General features: G+C 43.3%; 1 protein-coding gene across 1 annotated transcript in view; it reads right to left on the bottom strand.

Annotated features, from left to right (window-relative positions):
• Nucleotides 1–17,954, bottom strand: part of LOC309567355 (uncharacterized protein) — a gene marked incomplete at its 3' end in the record, with an annotated part of 126,964 nt that extends 109,010 nt beyond the window's left edge. Inside the window, exons 1-8 of the mRNA XM_082272770.1 lie at nt 17,934–17,954; nt 14,040–14,213; nt 10,823–11,038; nt 9,559–9,680; nt 7,208–7,336; nt 4,666–4,837; nt 4,114–4,249; nt 773–876 (exon numbers count right to left, since the gene is read on the bottom strand). Of these exons, the coding sequence (XP_082128896.1) occupies nt 773–876; nt 4,114–4,249; nt 4,666–4,837; nt 7,208–7,336; nt 9,559–9,680; nt 10,823–11,038; nt 14,040–14,213; nt 17,934–17,952 (1,072 nt within the window). The 5' untranslated portion in view covers nt 17,953–17,954. The remainder of the gene's footprint in view (nt 1–772; nt 877–4,113; nt 4,250–4,665; nt 4,838–7,207; nt 7,337–9,558; nt 9,681–10,822; nt 11,039–14,039; nt 14,214–17,933) is intronic.
• Between the last annotated feature and the right edge of the window lie 1,917 nt (nt 17,955–19,871).

Genomic DNA, 19,871 nt, shown 5'->3' with positions numbered 1-19,871 from the left:
AACCAGTTAAGGATTCATTGACATGTTAAGGCAGTAAAACCAGGTGGTTAAGATGCAGTTATATTCCCCCCCCCCACCCCCCGTGCAATGCATGTGATAGCATGGCACTTACCATCACTCTTCAGAGGGCCTTGTACATGTGAACAAGCCCAAAGTACATTTTAGCCAGTCTCCCCTTTTTAACTCTGCGTTCTCACTAAAGCCTCGTACACACGCAACGAATTTACGCCGACCGGTCGTCCGTCTTTTGTCCAGAGAGGTGTCTGGTTGGAATGTGCTCTAGACTGCACACAAATTTTCCTACATGACAGAGTTCTACTTCAGAAGTGATGTCATGTGTTGGATTGCTTTCTTTGTGTTCTTTGATCTGAGCATGCCTAGTCTTGCTCATAAGATTTTTTCCCCATCGAAATCTGTATTAATGAGATGGAGAAAAAAAAAAAAAAGTCGTGTTTTGACAGCCGACAAATTATATAGCCTGCACACCAGGATTTTTTTGGCCGAAAAGTGAGTCGGTTGTCGGAAGCACCATACTAACAAGCCGAAAATCGGCAGATCGGTCGGATGAAATTTCCCGGCCGAATTTCTACTCGTGTGTACGGGGCTTTACTCTCCCCATCTGCTTAATCTACATACAAAGCTGCAGCCTACCAGACAAATCTCAGCACATCAGGAAGGTTCCTGATTGATTTGATCAAGGTTATATACCAAGCATCCCCAGAAAAAAAAAAAAAAAAAAAAAAAAAAAAAAAACACGCATGGTTTCCTCCACCTTCACTTTTTTCTTGCGGCGTTGCATCCACAACTTGCCAGCCATCATATTTGGATCCAAGATCTTTCCTGACAAACCAACCTTCATCCCACACATGGAAGTTCCTATAAAAGGGAAAGGAATATCATTTTTAAATATTTCTGCATTGTCCCCTTTCTCCTCTCCCTCCCCATAAAAAAAAAAAAAAAAAAAAAAAAAGCAGATAAATTTGAAAGCTTGCATGAGCATAAAGTCAATGTTTACAATTTGCACTTTATAGTCATGTTTTGGCCTCATGCACAGTTATTAAACACTGTTACAAGCTTACAGAATCAAAAGCATTTGTTACCCCAACACTTCATAGCCATTATGCGCCTGCTGCACTGTGTACTTGTATTAGAAATTGCTTGCTTCCTTTGTGGTACACACACACACACACACACACACACACCTTCCCCTCTGTGCTATGGAATTCTGACAGTGGGGAGACTCTCCCCCCCCCCCCCCGAATACACATCAGCTCTACAGCTGCTGATCAAATGGCAGTTATCCAACAGGGCAGTTGGACAGATCAGCTTCCCTGAGTGGCTACACTGATTCAAGTTTGGCCAGTCCCTGCTGAACTTGGATCTATGGCCAGCTTAAGCTCAGCATATTGACATGTCTGGTCAAGTGTTTTACAGTGCTAACCCTGTCCCCAATTTCTAAATTGCTGCATTTGTAAATTCTAAGACCCCGTTCACACTGGGGCGACCTGGTCGCCTGCCATAGAGAAGCTGTGGACCCGTTCTAATAGGAGCGACACAAGTCGCTCCAACTTAGAAAAAGGGTCAGGAGCTTCTTTGGGGAGACCTGCATTGACTTCAATGTTATGAAGTCCGTGCCGGCCGCTACGAGGTCACGGTGCGAGCCGCGACCTGTGAGGTCGCCCCGGCAAGTCGGATCGCCCCAGTGTGAACAGGGTCTAAAAAGGCCAATATAAAAAGGAATTGTGGAAAAGTACTAGTGTGTACCCAATCATTTGTGCAATTCTTTACGGAGGGCATGGCAGGGGGTGTCCTATGCCTACATATGTTGCCCAATAGGTGTCACTCATTTCCATTTCCGAAAGTCGGGAGGTATGCTATTAGGACCCAGTCAGACACCACATTGCGGTAAGGAGGAGTGTTCCTGCGAGATCTGAAAGTTTGATTTACATAGGTTTCTGCACGTTGTGCATAGGGTAGCCCTATGCACATTTTATTGCCCAAAAGCAGCTGCTGCTCAGTTTTGGGCGACAAGCTTAATGAGATTTATGAAGCCTGTCTGATGACAATTGCGGCAGAATTCATGTTTGGGGTGTCATTCTTACTGTGCATCATGAAGGGAGTTGGAATTGTGGGCAAAATAGCGATTCTGCCCGCAATTCCAAAATTTCCTGTGAATGGGGTCCAAGTCAGTGTGGGAAGGACCAATAGCCGGGTTATGAATGTTTGTCCACCTCATCCAATCGCTGGGGGTTTGTTTAGTGGTGTGAGCTGAAGGAAGGCAGTTTGTTTTGACTAATCTTCCAAAGTGTTCTCTCCCTTTTTAGGCTCTCCCCAGATTGGCCCCAATGTGTGGTTTTCATCTGCCCTGCTGGAAGGTCATAGATCTGACCAGGAAGAGGCTGACCAGATGGAACATCTTCAAAAGGAATCTTCTGTGCTGGAAATTGTCCAGTGAAAGATGGATAGAAATTGCTGCCTCTTGATACTGAAAGAATGTACGGTTCACAAATTAAGGAACCTGTGTGCCACTAAAGGGTTAATGACCTAAATGTACAGAGATCCATTGCAATGCAATACTGCATACAGAAGCAAAGATCTAAACCATGACTTCTATTCCAGAACAATTGGATTGATTTGACTGCTAAGAGGTTACCACCACCAGAGAAAGGCAAACAAGCTATAATAAACCTGGGTTTGGAAGAGGAAGGTTACTAAACCTTGCCAGATTTGATGCGGTCTTGTTTGGGTATACTGTATCCCTAAACCCCTGCCCCTCAAAAAAAGTTTACTCAGCAATAAAGACTAAACAGTCATCTATTTTTGAGCCCACAATATGCCAAGGCTCCCACCCTGAGAGTCAAATGTTAGCCTGTCACACCATGGATGATCTTTCCACACCTTTGAATAGTCCATTTACACAAGTTACCAGCATGCAGATAATGCATTCTAAAACACTATTAGGAAGCCTGTAAATTTTCTGTATAAAGAGATAGAAGTGCATGAAAAACACAACACACAAAATGTATTAAGATAGGTGCTAGGCATTGAGCATGTAGGCAGGTGGCCTACTGTCAGTTTATCCAGCGTGGCTGCCCAGGTGGGGCACCAGTGTTTGCTGGCATCGTTTGGGTCCAGACCCCTCACCCCTATGTATATTATCTGACTAAATCAGAACATTCCAAGGTCACGTCTGTATGAGCCTTACCAAGTATGGACTATTCCGATTACCTGTTGAGATAACCTGGGGGCAGCCTCAGGTGTAATTAGGTTTAGGATGTTTATGCGTGTTCTACTGAACAATCAGTAAAGTTGTTTCAACTGTATTAAGCCTGGTCTAAAGTAATTTAAGGTGTGTATATTGGTCTTATAATATTCCTAAAGAACCTGGATCTGTAAAAGCACTATGGGGTATGCACCACCACTATAAAAAGGTGGTCCAAGGCCAAGATGACCCTTCTCCTCCAGTCACCTGGAGTAGTCAAGCGCTATGGAAATCCAAGGCCTGATTACTAGGTATGGGAAGAAGCGTTACCAAGCATTTATGGGGTCTGCTATGTGCTTAACTGGACCCTATTCTGTTACTGGAAGTGAGGCAGGAGGTATGCTGGACTGGTGGAGCAGGCAGTGGCTTTGCATGGCCCTCCAAATGCAACATATACACTTACACAAGTGTGTAGAGACAAGAAATCCTTTAGAGGAACTCTGCATTAGTGCTGCACACAAGTAGCTCATTTCTGAGTCAGGGTCTGCCTTAATGTGGATTCTTCACATGACTGCAGCTTCTGCCTGGTCATTGGTCAGCACACCCTTAGGCAAGGCATTAACCTCACATGCATGTTTGCAGCCCTTGGGTTTTCTTGCAAAGCTCCGCTAGATAACACTGAATGGATAGAAAAAGAAAAACCTAGCAACTGCACCACTTTAATGTGATCCTAAACCAAGGTATAAATTTGTTGCATGTAGTTAAGGAATTCCCTCATCTTGAGTCACCATGTAGAATTGTGTACATAAACTGATAAGGAAATTGTGTACAGCACCATTACTACATGATGCAACATCAAATATATTGTATTTTAAGTTATATACCCAGAGTACAAAAAGATCCCATCTTACCATATACTGTCAGCTGAATCAGGCAATTCTCTGCCGTTTTCATCAAAGTACCGATCAAGAGTGAGATTTCCATCAGTGTCATGAGCAGAAGCAAAGTTTGTGACTACACGTGCAGGGATTCCAAGGCATCGGAGCACTAATAAAAGAAACATGTAAATAACCAGAGTCTAAGAAAAGACAGCACAAAGTAAATCCATATAAAATGGGAACATAAGTAGAAAGCATGGGTTAGTGGAAGGTAAACTATGTTCAAGGAGACAAAAATCCATGTTTAAAGTGGAACCCTGCTTGGTTCACTTTTGTATTTAGCTTTATTTTGGGTCATAGCAAACATTTTAAGGGGCATCTGTGTCTCATCAATACATTTCAGATAGTTTTTGAAAGGGTATTGAAGCCCAAACCATGTTTTTGTACAAATGCCAAGATTGCCAACAGGCACAAACCAATAGGCTTTTAGTGTCTCCCCCCCCCCCCCCCCCCCCATTCCCATTTACACCATAACCGATTATGTGCAGCTTTTTAGTGCAGGGCTTGTGTTAAATGTGTATGAACCTGTGCAAAGGACTCCTGCATACACCCAGCACTGTCCATATCTGACAGGTCCACTTTCATTCCATTTACGGAGAAGATCAATGCTGCCATTCCATTTTGTGGGCTCTTCTCCTCCACTATAGTCCCCACTCCAGTTTCCAACAATAACTCCGTTATCACCTGGGCTGTTAACCTAAAAACAAAGCGTAAATGTTACACATACATCCTGTTGCCTGCAACTACTACCATTCACAACATAACTATGCGATTTAAAAAAGAAGGTCATGAAAAAAGAAAAACCCCACACATGTAACAAAATCTTCATTTTAATAGAATTAGTAATTTAGGATTTTCTGCTTAAGACTATAAAGTTTCGAACGGAACAGGTTTAGGACATGACTTTGGAGTGGGGGGGTTAAGTTTAAAATGGGATGGGCATAACCCCAGTATAATATTCAAAATCCGAAGAGACCTCTATGAAGTAATGCTAGCATGAAGTCAGGTGGTGGAAGGTTCTTAAAACATTTACTATGGGCAAACTTACAGTTTAAGCGTGGCCCTACAGCAGACCCTTCAGAGCAGGATCCAAAAAAATCAATTAGTTGACTTAATCCATATAGTTCACACCGTTGCACAAGTTATGACACTACATATGCATGATAGAAGTCCAGCATGCACCACAACACATTACAAGATACAATATTCTAAAATACACTTGGGAGGTCAACACTGCCACCATCTCCAATATGGCCTCTACACATTGCCTTTAGTAAACGCTCAGCTTTGGTGACAAGGACATCAAACGTCTTATTACTGGTCTTTACTGTTGTGAAGAACTACAATCTTCCATCTTTGCTGCAAAGATGACCTCTTGTACTGCTCAATAGTTACCTACTACAAGTCGCTGTAGTATTAAATTTGTATGGATTCTTGACCCATCCAGTCACAACCCCTCCCCCCCCCCCCCCTTTATAAAAACTTGTTCTGAAAGCTCTTTATAATACACTGTAGTGTCCTACATTGCTCAAGCCGATTGCTTGTCAGCTCCTACTCGGTCACATTGACAGTGGCTTTGGAATTGAGACTTATCTGGGAAGAAACCCCCTCCCCCCCACACAATTTCAAAGCCGCATGGCAGTGTGACTTGGAAGACATTAGTGGGGCTTCAGATGTTTATGCAAGTCACACCCGAAATTGCCAAAAGTAGTGCAGAAACGACTTTCTAATCAATGCAGCGTCACACCAATTTGAAAAATGCCATTGCTGACAATAGGGTGCAACTTCTGATGCAATTTGACATGTCAAATTGCATGTCGTTCAGATGTGAATGGGGGGGGGGGGTCTGAGCTCTGCTGTGTAGAATGTCAAACAAGCATCAAATCTCGTCAATGCAGTGCAAGCAGCATGCTGCTTGGAGAGAGCAGAGTGCTAAAGAAATTAGCTTAAACATAAAGGAACAAGCAAGGAAAAACAGCAGTCAGACTGAGGGAGGGAATGATCTATAAGGGCTTTTATACTAGCAGTTCCCTCTGAACAGTGGTCCTCTGTGGCTCAATTTTGAGGTCATTTAACAGGCACTATGTCCCCTTCTCACTGCCTGTCTTAACCCCTTAAAAAAAAAAAAAAAAAAAGCCATGACACAACTGCCTTGCAACGTGGCGTGGCCCCATTCAGTTGTAGGACCTGCTGCAATGCACCACACTGAAACTGCAGCAGGTGTACACTCCCATACAATGCCGTCATAGCCACAAAAGTCCAAGGTCGCAAGAGGAGGGAATTCAAAGGCTGAAAAAAAAAAAAAAAAAAAAAAAAAAAAAAAAAGTACCACAGTTGTACATTGAGACTTTGTGTCCCCCTCTGATGCCCAGCACCATTTGATAAATGCAGCCTATTGAAAAATTAAAACCTGGTGGGTGGTCTCTGGTCAAACTGCAAATATGAAAGGAGATTGCAGCGTTTTTGAATTAGCTACAATTCCAGGGCCAGAAGTGCGAACATGGCCCCTGCACTGTCAGCTGGACAAAGCACTAGACAGTTATCCATTCAAAACAGTGACAGTTCAGTCAGTCTAACAATTGATGTTTGGCCATGTCCTGCCCACTTTTGACAATAGTGTCAGAATGTGTGGCTTACATATTATACATGCGACCAGATGAGTAATGGAGCTCTATAGCAAAAATGTATTTTATAGGAAATACTAATCGCATTAACAATTGATAGAGGACTAAAGGACCCAAATGAGTCGAGTTAAGCACACAATGTTGCAGGTGTCTTTGCATTACATGGGTCTACTTTCTCTGAAGGCTGCAAAGGGGGGGGGGGGGGTGTTGCTCTCTGCAGTATTCTTATGAGAGCCCATGGGGGGGCGCTAATCTGATGCCCTTGGCTCAAGGACTAGAGGTTGAAAGGCTGGTGGGCAAAGAAGCCGTGCTGATCGAAGAATGGAGAGTCTGTTGGGGACAGCACTGGAGCAGTTTCATTTAGACCCTACCTTTCTTTTCATGCTTCAGTTCTATGAGCAGCTGTACAGTTCCCTATGGCTAGGCTCTGCCAGTGTACTCACCATAGCACTTAGTATTCTTGACACATAGGCAGGGTCTCCCCTGCGAGAGACATCTTTAGTAGCACTTCTTCTGTACTCAATACTACTGTCCAGCATTTTTAAGCAGATATCCAAAACGCCTTTTTCAAACTGGAAAAAAAACCCACAAAAAATAAATAAAAACTGAGAAACACATTTTCAATTTGTTCCATTTTAAACCCGACCACCATGTAATGGCTCATCCCAAATTTTCTGCCATGTTTAGACTGAACATAAACCACAGCTTATAAGAAGTCTTACACCATCTTATCAGGTTTTCTCCACGGTTATATCCTACTTCATCCGCTAGAATGTGGACCCACATATCAAGCAACAGCAGTAAGACTTAGCTGGCTATAGGAGTGTCTTTCCTGCAATCAAAGCCATCCCCAGCAGGAGAACAGTGATTGTTTAGCAGCTAGCAATAAATTGCATGTTAAACTGGAAGGCTGGTTGTACCAAAGTTGATCTTTAGAACATTCAGCCTGCCCACACATGGCTCAAATCTCAGCCAGTGCCTCCTTAACCGGGCGAGATTTGAATGGTCTGAATGGCATAAGTGGTGATGGCTGCTTCTCTCCCTCAGTAAGTTCATAAGAATAAAAGTAACCCAAGGAAGGCCAGCCAACAGGTCAACGCACCTGCAATAAAAGCTGAATGATCTCAAAGATACCACAATCGATCACTGGTGCATTCTAGGGGAGGAACATGCTTGCTCTTGCTTTAGGCTGATGCCCAATGAGGTGCTGCTCAACAGTGCTTAGGCCCAGAAGCCTGTCTGGGAGCTATACATGTTGAGGTGGTCCTGAGGCTCTCCTGCCTAGTATGGAGAAAGCCAAGACAAGGAGAGGACCCTTGCTGAAGAGAGCCATGATAAAGGCTTCTCTCAGAAGGGCCTGGGGGACTTGCTTGGAGGACGCACCAAGTCTGAAAAACATGCTTGCAGTGTTGCCAGGTGGGCTTAAAGGTCCTGACTGAGGAGTCCTGATCTGCTGTGGTATTTGAGACCCAACCTCTCCTACCTCCTTACCAAGTTCAACATTAAAGCCAAAAAGCAACTGGTGCTACATCGTTCAAAGCACCCTGCAATTACAGCCAAATGCCCATCAACACTGGCCCTAAACCATTCAGTAGGCTACATTTGCCAGATTCAGGTTAACGTGCATCTGGTGCAGGAGAGAAAAATACTTGATATCAGGAGACTAGAAGGCAGGATGAGTATACTTTATTTGAAAACAGACTTAGCTCAAAGTTAACCTATACTTGGCTGCTATTGCTATTTGTTCACCTGATATTGCTGACTGCAACATCAATCCAATGGTATCTTCGCTTTAGTAAATCATACCGTTTGGTTTTCAAATTCTTTAGCTTTTTGCAGGCTACTGAATCCAGTTGATTGGACTTCTCAGTCAGTCAATCATTTCATAATGTTGAGTGGGAATATTTCCCCCTCGAATGCTCTCAATTTTCGTAAAAACACTATCTGCACATGATTGGTGAAATCTCTATGGGATTATAAACAAAGTTTGAAAATTCCTGTGGGCATTAGCAAGCATGATTGGCTCATACACAGATGGCAGTAAAAACATTTGGCAAACTACCATGGAATGGTACTCATTCAAGAATGTTGGGTCAACATTTAGGCCCCTTTCACACACAGTCCGTTCAGTTTCTCGTCCGTTGTCGTCCATTTCTCGTCCGTTGTCGTCCATTTCTCGTCCGTTGTCGTCCATTTCTCGTCCGTTGTCGTCCATTTCTCGTCCGTTGTCGTCCATTTCTCGTCCGTTGTCGTCCATTTCTCGTCCGTTGTCGTCCATTTCTCGTCCGTTGTCGTCCATTTCTCGTCCGTTGTCATCAGTTGACATCAGTTTTTCATCCGTTTTTCGTCCGATCCGTTTTTGTGACGGATGGAAAATAGGGCATTCATCCGTTCAAAAAAACAGACATTGATGGAAGTGGATGAAAACGGATGTTAACTGATGATCATCAGTTGTCATCCGTTTTTACATAGAGATGCATTGATGTCCGTTTTTCATCCGTCAACGGATGGATGAAAAACGGACAAACGGACAGCATGTGTGAAAGGGGCCTTAGGCTTAACACTGTTTACACCTGTCATTTGCCCTCTGAAAACCCAATCTCACAGATGGCTTTTTAGAAGGGCAGCACGAACCAAATATCTTATCCCCACCCAAGAAGGGAATCTGGCATAGCCAACTGTTACAATTTTTGAAACACAGGTTGGTTAAGGTCTTATGTGTTCTTGTACACTGCTTTAAAAGCAGTTACACCAATTGAGATTTGGAACACACACACACACACACACACACTACCTGGCCAAAATCCCAGTGTCGCTGTGGAGGGTTTTCACTTGCACTTCCAATAAAAAAAGTTCCATTCTCATTTAGAACATACTCCTTCCTTGCAGCATCATCTTTCATGTACACTGGGTCATCTAGGGGAGGCAAGCAAGTAATTAGGACATAAAAATTCAAACAATAACATACTTTGTGGTTGATTGGATCCTCAATGTTCTAGGTATAATGCCATCCAAAATAAAATGCCACTAAGATTTTTTTGCCTCCGTAGTCCTGTTAGAGTCCTTCCTGATCAGGTCTGCTTGCACCTCTATGGAGCAGTGGATGTCAGTGGTGACATGTCTGCTGACACCCGCTGCTATCTGACCCTGTCTGAAATCAGACGGATGAAACCCTATTTTCCATCTATCTGGGGGAATCGGATGAAGATGGACAGGTGGTCCGTTTTCATCTGATCTCTCAGAGGCGAACGTGGGGGGGGGGGGGGGGGGCAGGATTTGCCAGATCTGTCTCAGCACAGTGAGCAAGGACAGACCTGTCATCCGCTTGTTCAGCGGGGGAATCGATCCCCGCTGAGCAAAATGGAGTCCGCTGACCAAAAAGCCAGTGTGAAAGGACTCCCAAGCACTCCTAGATGTTTCTTTCGACAGGCTACTAAAGGACGCACCTGTATGGTAAACTGATGGCTGAATCTCTGCAGTGGTAGACCTAGACCCTACTACAGTGACAGGGCTTGATCTAGCCCATCTGACCTAGGGGGGCGTAATGTCAACACCATTTTGTCATCTCCTCCTAGTTCCCTACATTGGTGGCTGCAATGAAGAGCACATGGATTGGGCCCGCTTTTCTCCACCCCCATCCCATTTTTAAATCATGGCATCCTTTAAAGTAGGCCGTCACTCACCCCCTCATAGTTTCAGGAAAACCTGTCAGAAGCGATTTCATGCTGAAAGAGGAACAAAGCAGCAAACAGAAGTGACACTTAGTGTGTACTCGTCTCAATGAATACTTGTCTCAATGAAAAGCATGATAGGGGGCCAAGCTTTCATATTTTAGGTCTGAAGTTTACAACAACTTTAAATGCTAACTGTTAGGTTTCCTGTTGTACCAATACAAGGAGTATTGGGTAAGTGGTTTCTGACATTGAGAGGTTCTGCTGCTCCCTCTTACCCTGTCAAATGGTCAGCATAGCATAGACAAGGGAAAAGCCAAGTAAATAACCCAGGGAGCTGTTACATAGTATAGAGTGATTAACTAGATGTATACATTTTGCACATACCTGCACACCAGGGGTTAAAGAGCAGTATGTAATCTCCACAGCTGTTGTATACATCACTCTGTCCACTCTTGCTCCGAAAACCCACAAGGTAACGTCCAATAGCTGCATCAGCCGGTGAGTTGATCACGATTACCATGGAGTGGTCACTGTTGGTTTTGGAGGTAGCATGCCAAGATTTTTCATTGGAGCCGAGTATTATTTTAGAGCTTGATCGGCCTGTTAACAAGTAACAGTTACAAGACTAACAGCGATTCTGTTAATTGAGGTTAACATACACACTTAATATTCTGCATTAAACTATAGCTTTTCAATTGGAGCAAAAAAAAAAAAAAAAGAAAAAACCCACCACTGTATATCCCAGGGGCATAAAAGGCATTTATACAGTTTGAATAGGAGTTGCCAGCAGACTTGAGATTCCCTCAAAACACATCCTTATGACAACCTGCCAAGTACTGTGTGGGAGGGCCTGTGACTCATGCTACCAGCCCATTCGTGGATCTTCTGTCCATAGAGCCCTGGAGGCAATTGGTGGGCATGGGACGCTGGTGTGCGCAGCCTGGCTTTCCCTGGTCTGCTGGTAACTGGGAAGTGAAGACTTTTCATGCATACCAACTGTACTGCATCTCTAGCCAGGACAACAGTTGTCTTAAAATGCCGTTCGGTGCACACCCCACTAGGGTTATGAGTGCAATTCTTGTTTTTCTGAATACTAATTTAATTGTGCACTTCCTCCCCCCCCCCCCCCGTTTTAAACATTGGGCTCCATCCTCTTGCACAGATCAAACAGGGACAGTTGCAGAAAAAAAAAAAAAAAAAAAAAAAAAGATCATATGAGAGATCCTAGGATATCAGTAAGTGCTGTTAGGGAGGCCTGGCCATTCACAAATCTGATCAAGAGAGGGGACACCATGAGTCTTTGCTTGGTCAGTGACTAGCATTTGGGCAAAGGATATATTGACAGCTACTGTAGGTTTGTCCAGGGACTGGTCATCAGATTTCAGTAATAGCCCACCTCACCATGACTGGTTTGACTATGCTTTACCCTTTTTATTTAGGGCACTCAAGTAGGATTTTCAAATGTCTTGGATATTTTAGAGCATGTTTTTATGGGTTGCATGAGCTTGGTCCCATACCCAGGTAGATCTTAATAGAAAAAAAAAAAAAAAAAAAAAAAAACTACACGACAAGTTCACCCATAGGAGCATGCCTCCTACTCTCTGCTCCGATACTCTCTCCTCTCCCCTACACCCACTGTCATTTAACAGCATGTCTGTATATCGATGTAGCACCCTACAAGGTAGGTGCTAGTAAAGTATAGTGGGCTTTGTCTGCTTATCAGAGCCAAGATTTTCAGTTGGGCTGTCATGTCTCCCAGGTGTGGCTGTTGAGACTGGGGAGTCTCCCCACTGTGCTCCATGAGAGGGTTCTCATTGGGCAGTGGAGGAAGGAAACCCAGCCAATGGCACACTCAGGCCTGCATCTACCCCAGAAAGGCAGATTTTGCCGCACAGCATTCTGGGAGTAGGTATAATTTTGAGGGGAGCACATGACGCAGCATCTTTCCCTCCTGGGACTGTTTCCCACCAGAATATGGCTGTCTCTCCTCCTGTCAGAGGAATCGGGTGTCCCAGGTGGCTTGCCTACTGAGAGGGGACAGAAGGCTGAGCTGCAGAGAGGATCCAGTGCAGAGGACCAGCGGAGCTGAGAAGGGGTCCAGTTTCAGGAAAGCATTCCCAGTTTGTGAGTATTGCAAACTGCCCCTGGGGGTCTGCCTAGTGAGAGGGGACCACTCCTGAGAAGGTCAGAGGGATCCGGGAGCTAGCTGGTGCAGGAGCCAAGTAAGGGGGTGCTGGTGTTGACCCTGAAGAGTAAAGGGGGTGCCAGTGTGTGGACCCTGAAGTGTAGAGGGGGTGCCTAGTGAGAGGATCCTGAAGCGTAGAGGGGGTGCCAGTGTGTGGGCCCTGAAGTGTTCAGCGTTGAGTTGCAGCAGAAGCAGTTACAGAAGCTACCTTAGTCAGGCAGGACTGGAGGGAGCAGTGTTCAGGACAGAAGTGAGTTCTCAGTACAGTCCAGGACTTTTGAGCTAACCAGAGTGTCAGAAGTTAAGTTTCAAGTACAGTACAGCAAGTCTGTTTTTCAAACACCAGCAAGCATTGGTCGGCATCCAGCCAGTGTCAAGACAGCGCTGAAAGGCATTTTTCTTTAAAGTGTCCCATAGGAGTATCCCACTCATTCCCAATATAAAACAAACCAAAGATGCCGGACTGGTCCTTGACTCAAATCTCACACTTGGGTATTCAGCTTAAATGGGCTGAAGATGTCACCAGTAACCATGGCAGGCCCAATGCCTGGAAAACCTGCTACATCACTTTAGAAAGTGTTAAATGCACATTTTTCTAAGTAAAGGTGAACTTTCATTGAGACCATACTAAAAGTACAAAAAACTGAACATTTAAAATAGAACTATAGGCAAAACTCTATTTCGGCTAGAGCGAGGGAGTTCAAATCCCTGTCTTTTTTTCGCCAACTGTCTCATTGCAGAGATTCTCTTCCCTTCCCCTTCCTGTCCTATAGTCAAACAAGAAGTGAGGAAATTCCTGCAATCTGGAGGGGGGGTGGGATTCCTTAGGGACCCCCAGGTCACCATAACTAGTGCCCCCATTGGAAGATTCCCCTCCTGGGAACAACCCAAAATTTGGGATTTTCACTTACAAAAGTTAACAGTAAACAGGACAAAGAGGGTGAGTCTCCAAAAAAAAAAAAAAAAAAAAAAAGTCCTTTTAGTTATACTTTGAGGTTGCACAAAGATCAAAACCAGCCTCTTAAGCAATGTCTGGATTATTCGTTACAGTGCATAGATAGCCAAAAACTTAGTTTTGATAGGGAGTAGGGAAGCGTAAACACCATTAGGGTTCTTTTTACTCTATGGATCCATCTAAGGAGATTTCCCTTTTCATCCCATCTTGAAGATACTTCCTTCTGTAAGAAACCCCCCCCCCCCCCCCCAAAATTAGATGAATTCCCATTCAAGGCACTTATAACCAGAATATTTGTCCACATCAAACTATTTTCTTAACTCTTGCTTTAATGGAATTACCCCACACTACAATTTAAACAGGCAGGACTACTTTCCCTGCCCTCCTCAGTCAGATCTACATTGTGATTTTATCTGCTTGCATATTGTATTTTTATAGCATTGAATTCTACCAAACATTACCTGTCTGAGTCCACCATTTCAGGTCGTCTTCAGGTTGCACAGGCCTGTTGAACATGACTTTCATGCTGAATGGCTCACCTCTCCTTACAACCAGCTTTTCAGTCATGAACTCATTGGTCCTATGTGCAATAGTATTTTCACTTCGCTGAAGGTCCAGGTGTACAACCTGTAAGGCTAAAGAAAAAATATACAATATACTTTTTATAATGTTGGACGATCTTCACAATCCAGGCTACAAATAGCTACCAGGACTTCTAGGTTACATTTTTCTCCCATTCTCCCTCCCTGGGCAATAGGCAGGCAAGACGAGCAACCAGATGCTGCAATTGTGTTTTGTTCAGAGTTTTGAGGATTCTGGATGAGCATATAAACATACCCTGAAGAATTAGAACTTTTACTTCTTGCACTCTGTTGAATGTCAAAAGAAAATATGCCACACTGAAAGGTCTCAATGCAGTAAACCAGGAGATTTCCAAATGTTTTACACTTTTTTTCTGTTTGGGGGGGTTGTTAAAGTAAGCCTGCCACTTTGCCCAAACAGCTCCGAGTCAGTGCTTATGCAGATACAAGGACTATGTGATGATATTTGTTACTGCATTCACATGATAAAATGTACTAAAACCCATTTTACTGAAAATTTAGTGAAGCATCATAACTGCACACTAATGCTCTAGCATAGCATAATTTCATGCATTAGGCATACCCATCTATCTAAAACATGGGTTGCAAAATTAGGACTGGTTTCATTATAATCCAAGCAATGATAATATAATGCGATTAATCATAACCAGAATTAGCTCTCACAATGAGCCATTTAAATAACTTCACTTTTGCGCGATAAAAAAAAACCTCATAACAAGTGCATTCATTCTACCCCCCCCCCCCCTCCGAAGCCTGCAAAGCATTGCATTGTGGGAGCGGTGCCAGGCTTCTGCACTCTCCCTCCAGCTTTCTTGCCTGTACAGGCTGTTTGAAAGAGTTAATGGACTATGAACCTGCTCATCTGAACCCTTATAGTCCCATTGAGAACACCACAATTCATGATTGGACTTGTAGTTTCTTCAATTATAGATTTTGAATGCAAAAGCATTTCTCCAAGAGCTATCAGTCAGTATCATGGACTCCAGTAATTGGCAGCTACCACACTGTTACCCAATACATAAAAGCACATACACCCAGGCTCCAACCATCTTGTACCAGATACAATGCAACATGCTTGAATGGGGATATGCCAGGCCACTGACATTCCCCCCCTGTAAGGATTTAGAGGGTGGGTGGACTGGTGCCATTATTGTGGCAGCTGCTCGGGTGAAAACAGCATTTTTTTTTTTTGAAGGGGGGGGGGTCACCTAATTTGCTTACCTCAAAAAAGCGTGATATTCAGGGCTTTGGCGAATGTACATAATGATGGGGGGGGGGGGGGGGAGGTCAAGTGAACCTGTTAGTTTGAACTTAATGTATAAAGTAGTAGCATTACCTTAGGAATGTGGCTATGTGCTACTCCGAAGCAGCAATAGTACTGAAGTGTACTTGTGGGCTTGAATGCTCTACTACATGTTCTGCAGATCTACTGATTAATTAACTTTGCCAAAACTGTTACGATCATCACCAAGTGGCATGTTGGTATTTACATGCCACAATACCGTTGGTTGGTAAACGCAATGGAAAACAATCTTAAAGAGAGGTTGCCCCATTGAGGGAGCATACTAACATTTTAGAACAAGGTTTCTCAAACTTTTCAGTCAAGGCACCCTTTAAAATTCTGCCCAATCTCAGGGCACTCTATTCTAAAAGTATATAAACCCCCCCCCCCCCCAAGTTTATCTTCCTCAGTCTGCCAATGTGATCCCAGTGCTGACAGAGGGATTGGCAAACAAGGAGGCTGTGCAGGCGCCTTACGTCATCCTCATCAACCGCGGACAGCATTGGTTGTTAGGATGTCAGCAACTGAAAAGGTTGTAATGGTGCACAATGAAAACTTGTGGCTTTGTATAACTAAAAGGCAAACGTTATCCACCTGCTGGCTTATATACAACGTTGGGGCAATTGTTTAGCCATTTGCCAAGGCACCCTGGTATAAAAAGGGCGTTTTAGAAGACTGGGGAAAGAGTTGAAGCTTTATCAGGTTTCATTGCTGCATGAATCTCTACAGAGGGGACTCAGATTTGCCTACCTGGAAGTACTGCATGTTAAGGGCTCTGGCTAATTGCAATTATCTGTGGGAGTCGGCAGCTTCCCATTACATTCGATGGTGCTGCCTCTTTCAGCTAATTGTGGGAATCCCTGCTGGGGTTCTTACATCGTATTGACATGCAGGTGCATTGTTGCATGTGTGCACCCTTACAGATTAAAATTCGAAGTCTGCGTAGAAAAAAAAAAAATTTGTTGTGCTATTAGTTCATTACTGTCAAATTACAGACTAGCAAGAAGTGAGTCTCCCAAGGGACTTTGTTGCAGTAAAACAATGGTATACAAAAAAAAAAAAAAAAAAAATAGTAAATCCTAGCTATGTGGTGCATCTTCTCCCCCGTGCATTGTAAGATGGGGGGAGAATTAGATCACCATATTTAGTCCCGGTTCACACTTCTGCAATGCAGGAAGGCTGCGAATATACAGCTGCCATATGCGATACGCAATTAAAAGTTGACACCCCCAGATCAGATATCGCAGTGTGATCTGCAAGTTGGCACAGAATCGGATCGCACTAGTGTGAACCACCATGCGATCCGTTTCTGCTGCAGACCGAAAAAAGGGTCCTGTGCATGTTGGGTGCGATTGCGGTACGAATTCAGCAATGCAAACTGTATGGCTGATTTTGCACCGCACAGATCGCATGTAATTTTTGGAACAGTGCGCTCCGAATTACATGCGATCTCTGATGGCACAGATGTGAACCGGCCCTTAGTTGTATATGTGCATTTTCTATGCCTTCTCCGCAAGGCGATGCATGTTCATGTGCATCTTCAGTGATCTAGGATTTTAACATGCGTTTACCATTTTGTATAACATTATCTTTTATATAAAATTATTTGTAGACCATTGTGTTTGGCTGCAACAAACAGATGCTTTTCTTGCTGTGTTGGACAGAGCAGCCTTGCACTCACACTACATTCTAGATATTTGGAGACTTTGAGGAAGCTATGCAAAGCACTAGAAGCTTGTGGTGTCATTTTAAATGATCTGATGACTGGACTTTGGCCAGTAATTATCCACTTTCAGTTGTATCACACGTGCCTGTTTTTTCCAGGCTCCCCTGTGGCATGTAAGGAAGGGGGGGGGGGGGGGGAGATATTTACTGTGCAGTTACTGGCATTGGTCAATCTGAAAATTGTATTTTCAGTAAACCCATGTTCAAATTACTTACCACTAAGGTATTTGTTTGCTGGCAGTCCTTTGAAGACGCATGTGCTATAGCTAAACAGGTGGATTAATAGAAAAAAAAAAAAAAAAAAAAAAAAAAAAAAAAAAAAAACACACCCCACTGAAAAACCAAGTTTTTATGAACATTCATCAAAGGCCCTACAGAATTGTGTTATTGCACTCCAAAGTTTGGTCTGACATATCCTCAGCCACTATACACCAATCCATTTTGGGTGTAGTTCTCCCTGGGTTGAGAAAACTTTTTAGGCACAGGTACTAGCCATTGTGGTCTTGGCAAACAGGGGGGGGGGGGTCCATTTGTGCAACTTACCTATCTTATCTATGTTAGACCCCCAGCCACCTTCAATCACCCAGACAAATGGCTAGCCAAACTCCCACTGTGCTATCACTCTGTACAGTGCTTCAGAGGTAAACTTTCAACAAAGCCTAGCAATGGCTAAGCACTTACTACACATTGACAACCCTACCTAACCTACTGCTTGTCAACCTCCACAGTGTTGGCATTTTACTAACCTTTAACTGCACCAGGCATGATCACTTCTCTCCCCAGACTGCAGAGTACTGACTATGGGTGTTCCAGGTGAGCTTAAATTGCCTAAAAGGGAGAGGTGCAAAACCTGAAGTGGACAAAGGCTCAGATGTCTTCAAAGGTGTAAGAAAGGAGTCTGGGAAATGTGCAAATCCTGAACAAGACTTTTCCAGGCTCCCTGTGAGACACTCTGCTACATATCAACCCCTATATTCCAGCCCCCAGCAAGAGTGAATCTGTATTTCCTATCTTAGTACCTGGTCCGTGTTTTACTGTGAAAGAAACATCATGTAGAACCCAAAACCAGCGGAGGTGAATAGTCTGTCACCAGGTCAAAATGGCTCCCTAACAAATAGTATCTTGGTGCGTCCAATGCCCATTTTATAGCTAAACATTCGTTTTCAATCACTTCTTATTTCTTTTCATGTACATTAAGCTTTCTACTCAGGTACACTACAGCACTGTGTTCCTGCAGCAGTACGGTAACTTCCCATCTGCTATTGGAACAAAATAGAGTCAGGCTTCTCAGTCAATCAGAGGAAGCCTTGTATTTTTTTATCAGTGAATACTAGGCTTCCTCTGATTGGCTGAGGTAGATATTGTGATCTCATTCCTGCCTCTCCACCTCACTTAATCAAAGAAACCCTTGTATTCAAGTCCAAGACTATTGTTGTGTGATTGGATGCTCACGTAGTGAGAACTGCATCTTTGAAGAAAGTTGAGAAGACCACAAGATTCCACCTACCTGGAAATACTGGGTATTTCTCAGGGCTCTGGCTCATGGAAATGGTGGCGGGGTGAAGTCAGAAGGTGGTATCTACTACTGAATAAGTGGGCTATCAAGTGAACCTGTTAGTTTCCTCTAAATTGGCAAAAAAACTGAATTGCCTAAAAAAATATATTATATCTACATTAAATGTGCTATATAGAAGCAGCAATAGCACCGTAATGAATAACGGTGGGCCTAATTACAATGTTCTAGTACCTGTTTTATCAGGCAGATTTATGGTAAATACTGAATATTTTCTAACATTGCCATAGCTGGGTAATGATGACATTGTTACTGTTCTCACCTAATGGTGGCATATTGTCATATTTTCCCATATTACAGAAAATAACTGAAAGTACCTCAATGCATTGGTTGGTTATTGCAATGGAAAAGTATGAGTTCCTTGACCTTGCCATGCTATTTTGCAAAGTTGCGTGAGTATTCTCTCAAAAAGCTCCTAAAATGTGTTTCCGCTTTTGCAGTCCAACTTTAAAAAAAACACACACTCTGAGGTTGATTTACTAAAACTAGAGAGTGCAAAATCTGGTGCAGCTCTGCATAGAAACCAGTAAGCTTCCAGTTTTGTTTTTCAAGCTTAATTAACCACTTAAGCCCCGCAAGATTTTACCCCCCTTCCTGACCAGACCCCTTTTTTCAACTTGGCACTTCGTGACTTTAACTGACAATTGTGCGGTCATGCAATGTGGTACCCAAACTAAATTTACGTCCTTTTTTTCCCCACAAACAGAGCTTTCTTTTGGTGGTATTTGATCACCTCTGTGCTTTTTATTTTTGCGATATTAATAAAAAAAGAGCGAAAATTTTGCAAAAAAATGACATTTTCAACTTTGTCTTTTAAAAAATATCCAATATACTCAATTTATGTCATTTTTTTTTTTGGCCAAAATATATTTAGCTACATGTCTTTGACAAAAAAAATTCAATGAGCGTATTTTTATTGGTTTGCGCAAAAGTTATAGCGTCTACAAACTATGGTGTAAATACTGGAATTTACGCAGCTTTAATTTCTGACTGCCTATCTCATTTCATGAAGTGCTAAAATGGCAGGGCAGTATAAACCCCCCCCCCCCCCAAACTACCACTTTTTGGAAAGTAGACATCCTAAGGAATGTTCTGAGAGGCATGTTGAGCT

The sequence above is a fragment of the Pelophylax lessonae genome (genome assembly GCF_965119305.1).
Source record: "Pelophylax lessonae genome assembly, chromosome: 11".
Lineage (NCBI taxonomy): Eukaryota > Metazoa > Chordata > Amphibia > Anura > Ranidae > Pelophylax > Pelophylax lessonae.
The sequence above is the reverse complement of the archived record's forward strand: the minus strand, read 5'-3'. Positions and strand labels throughout refer to the sequence as shown.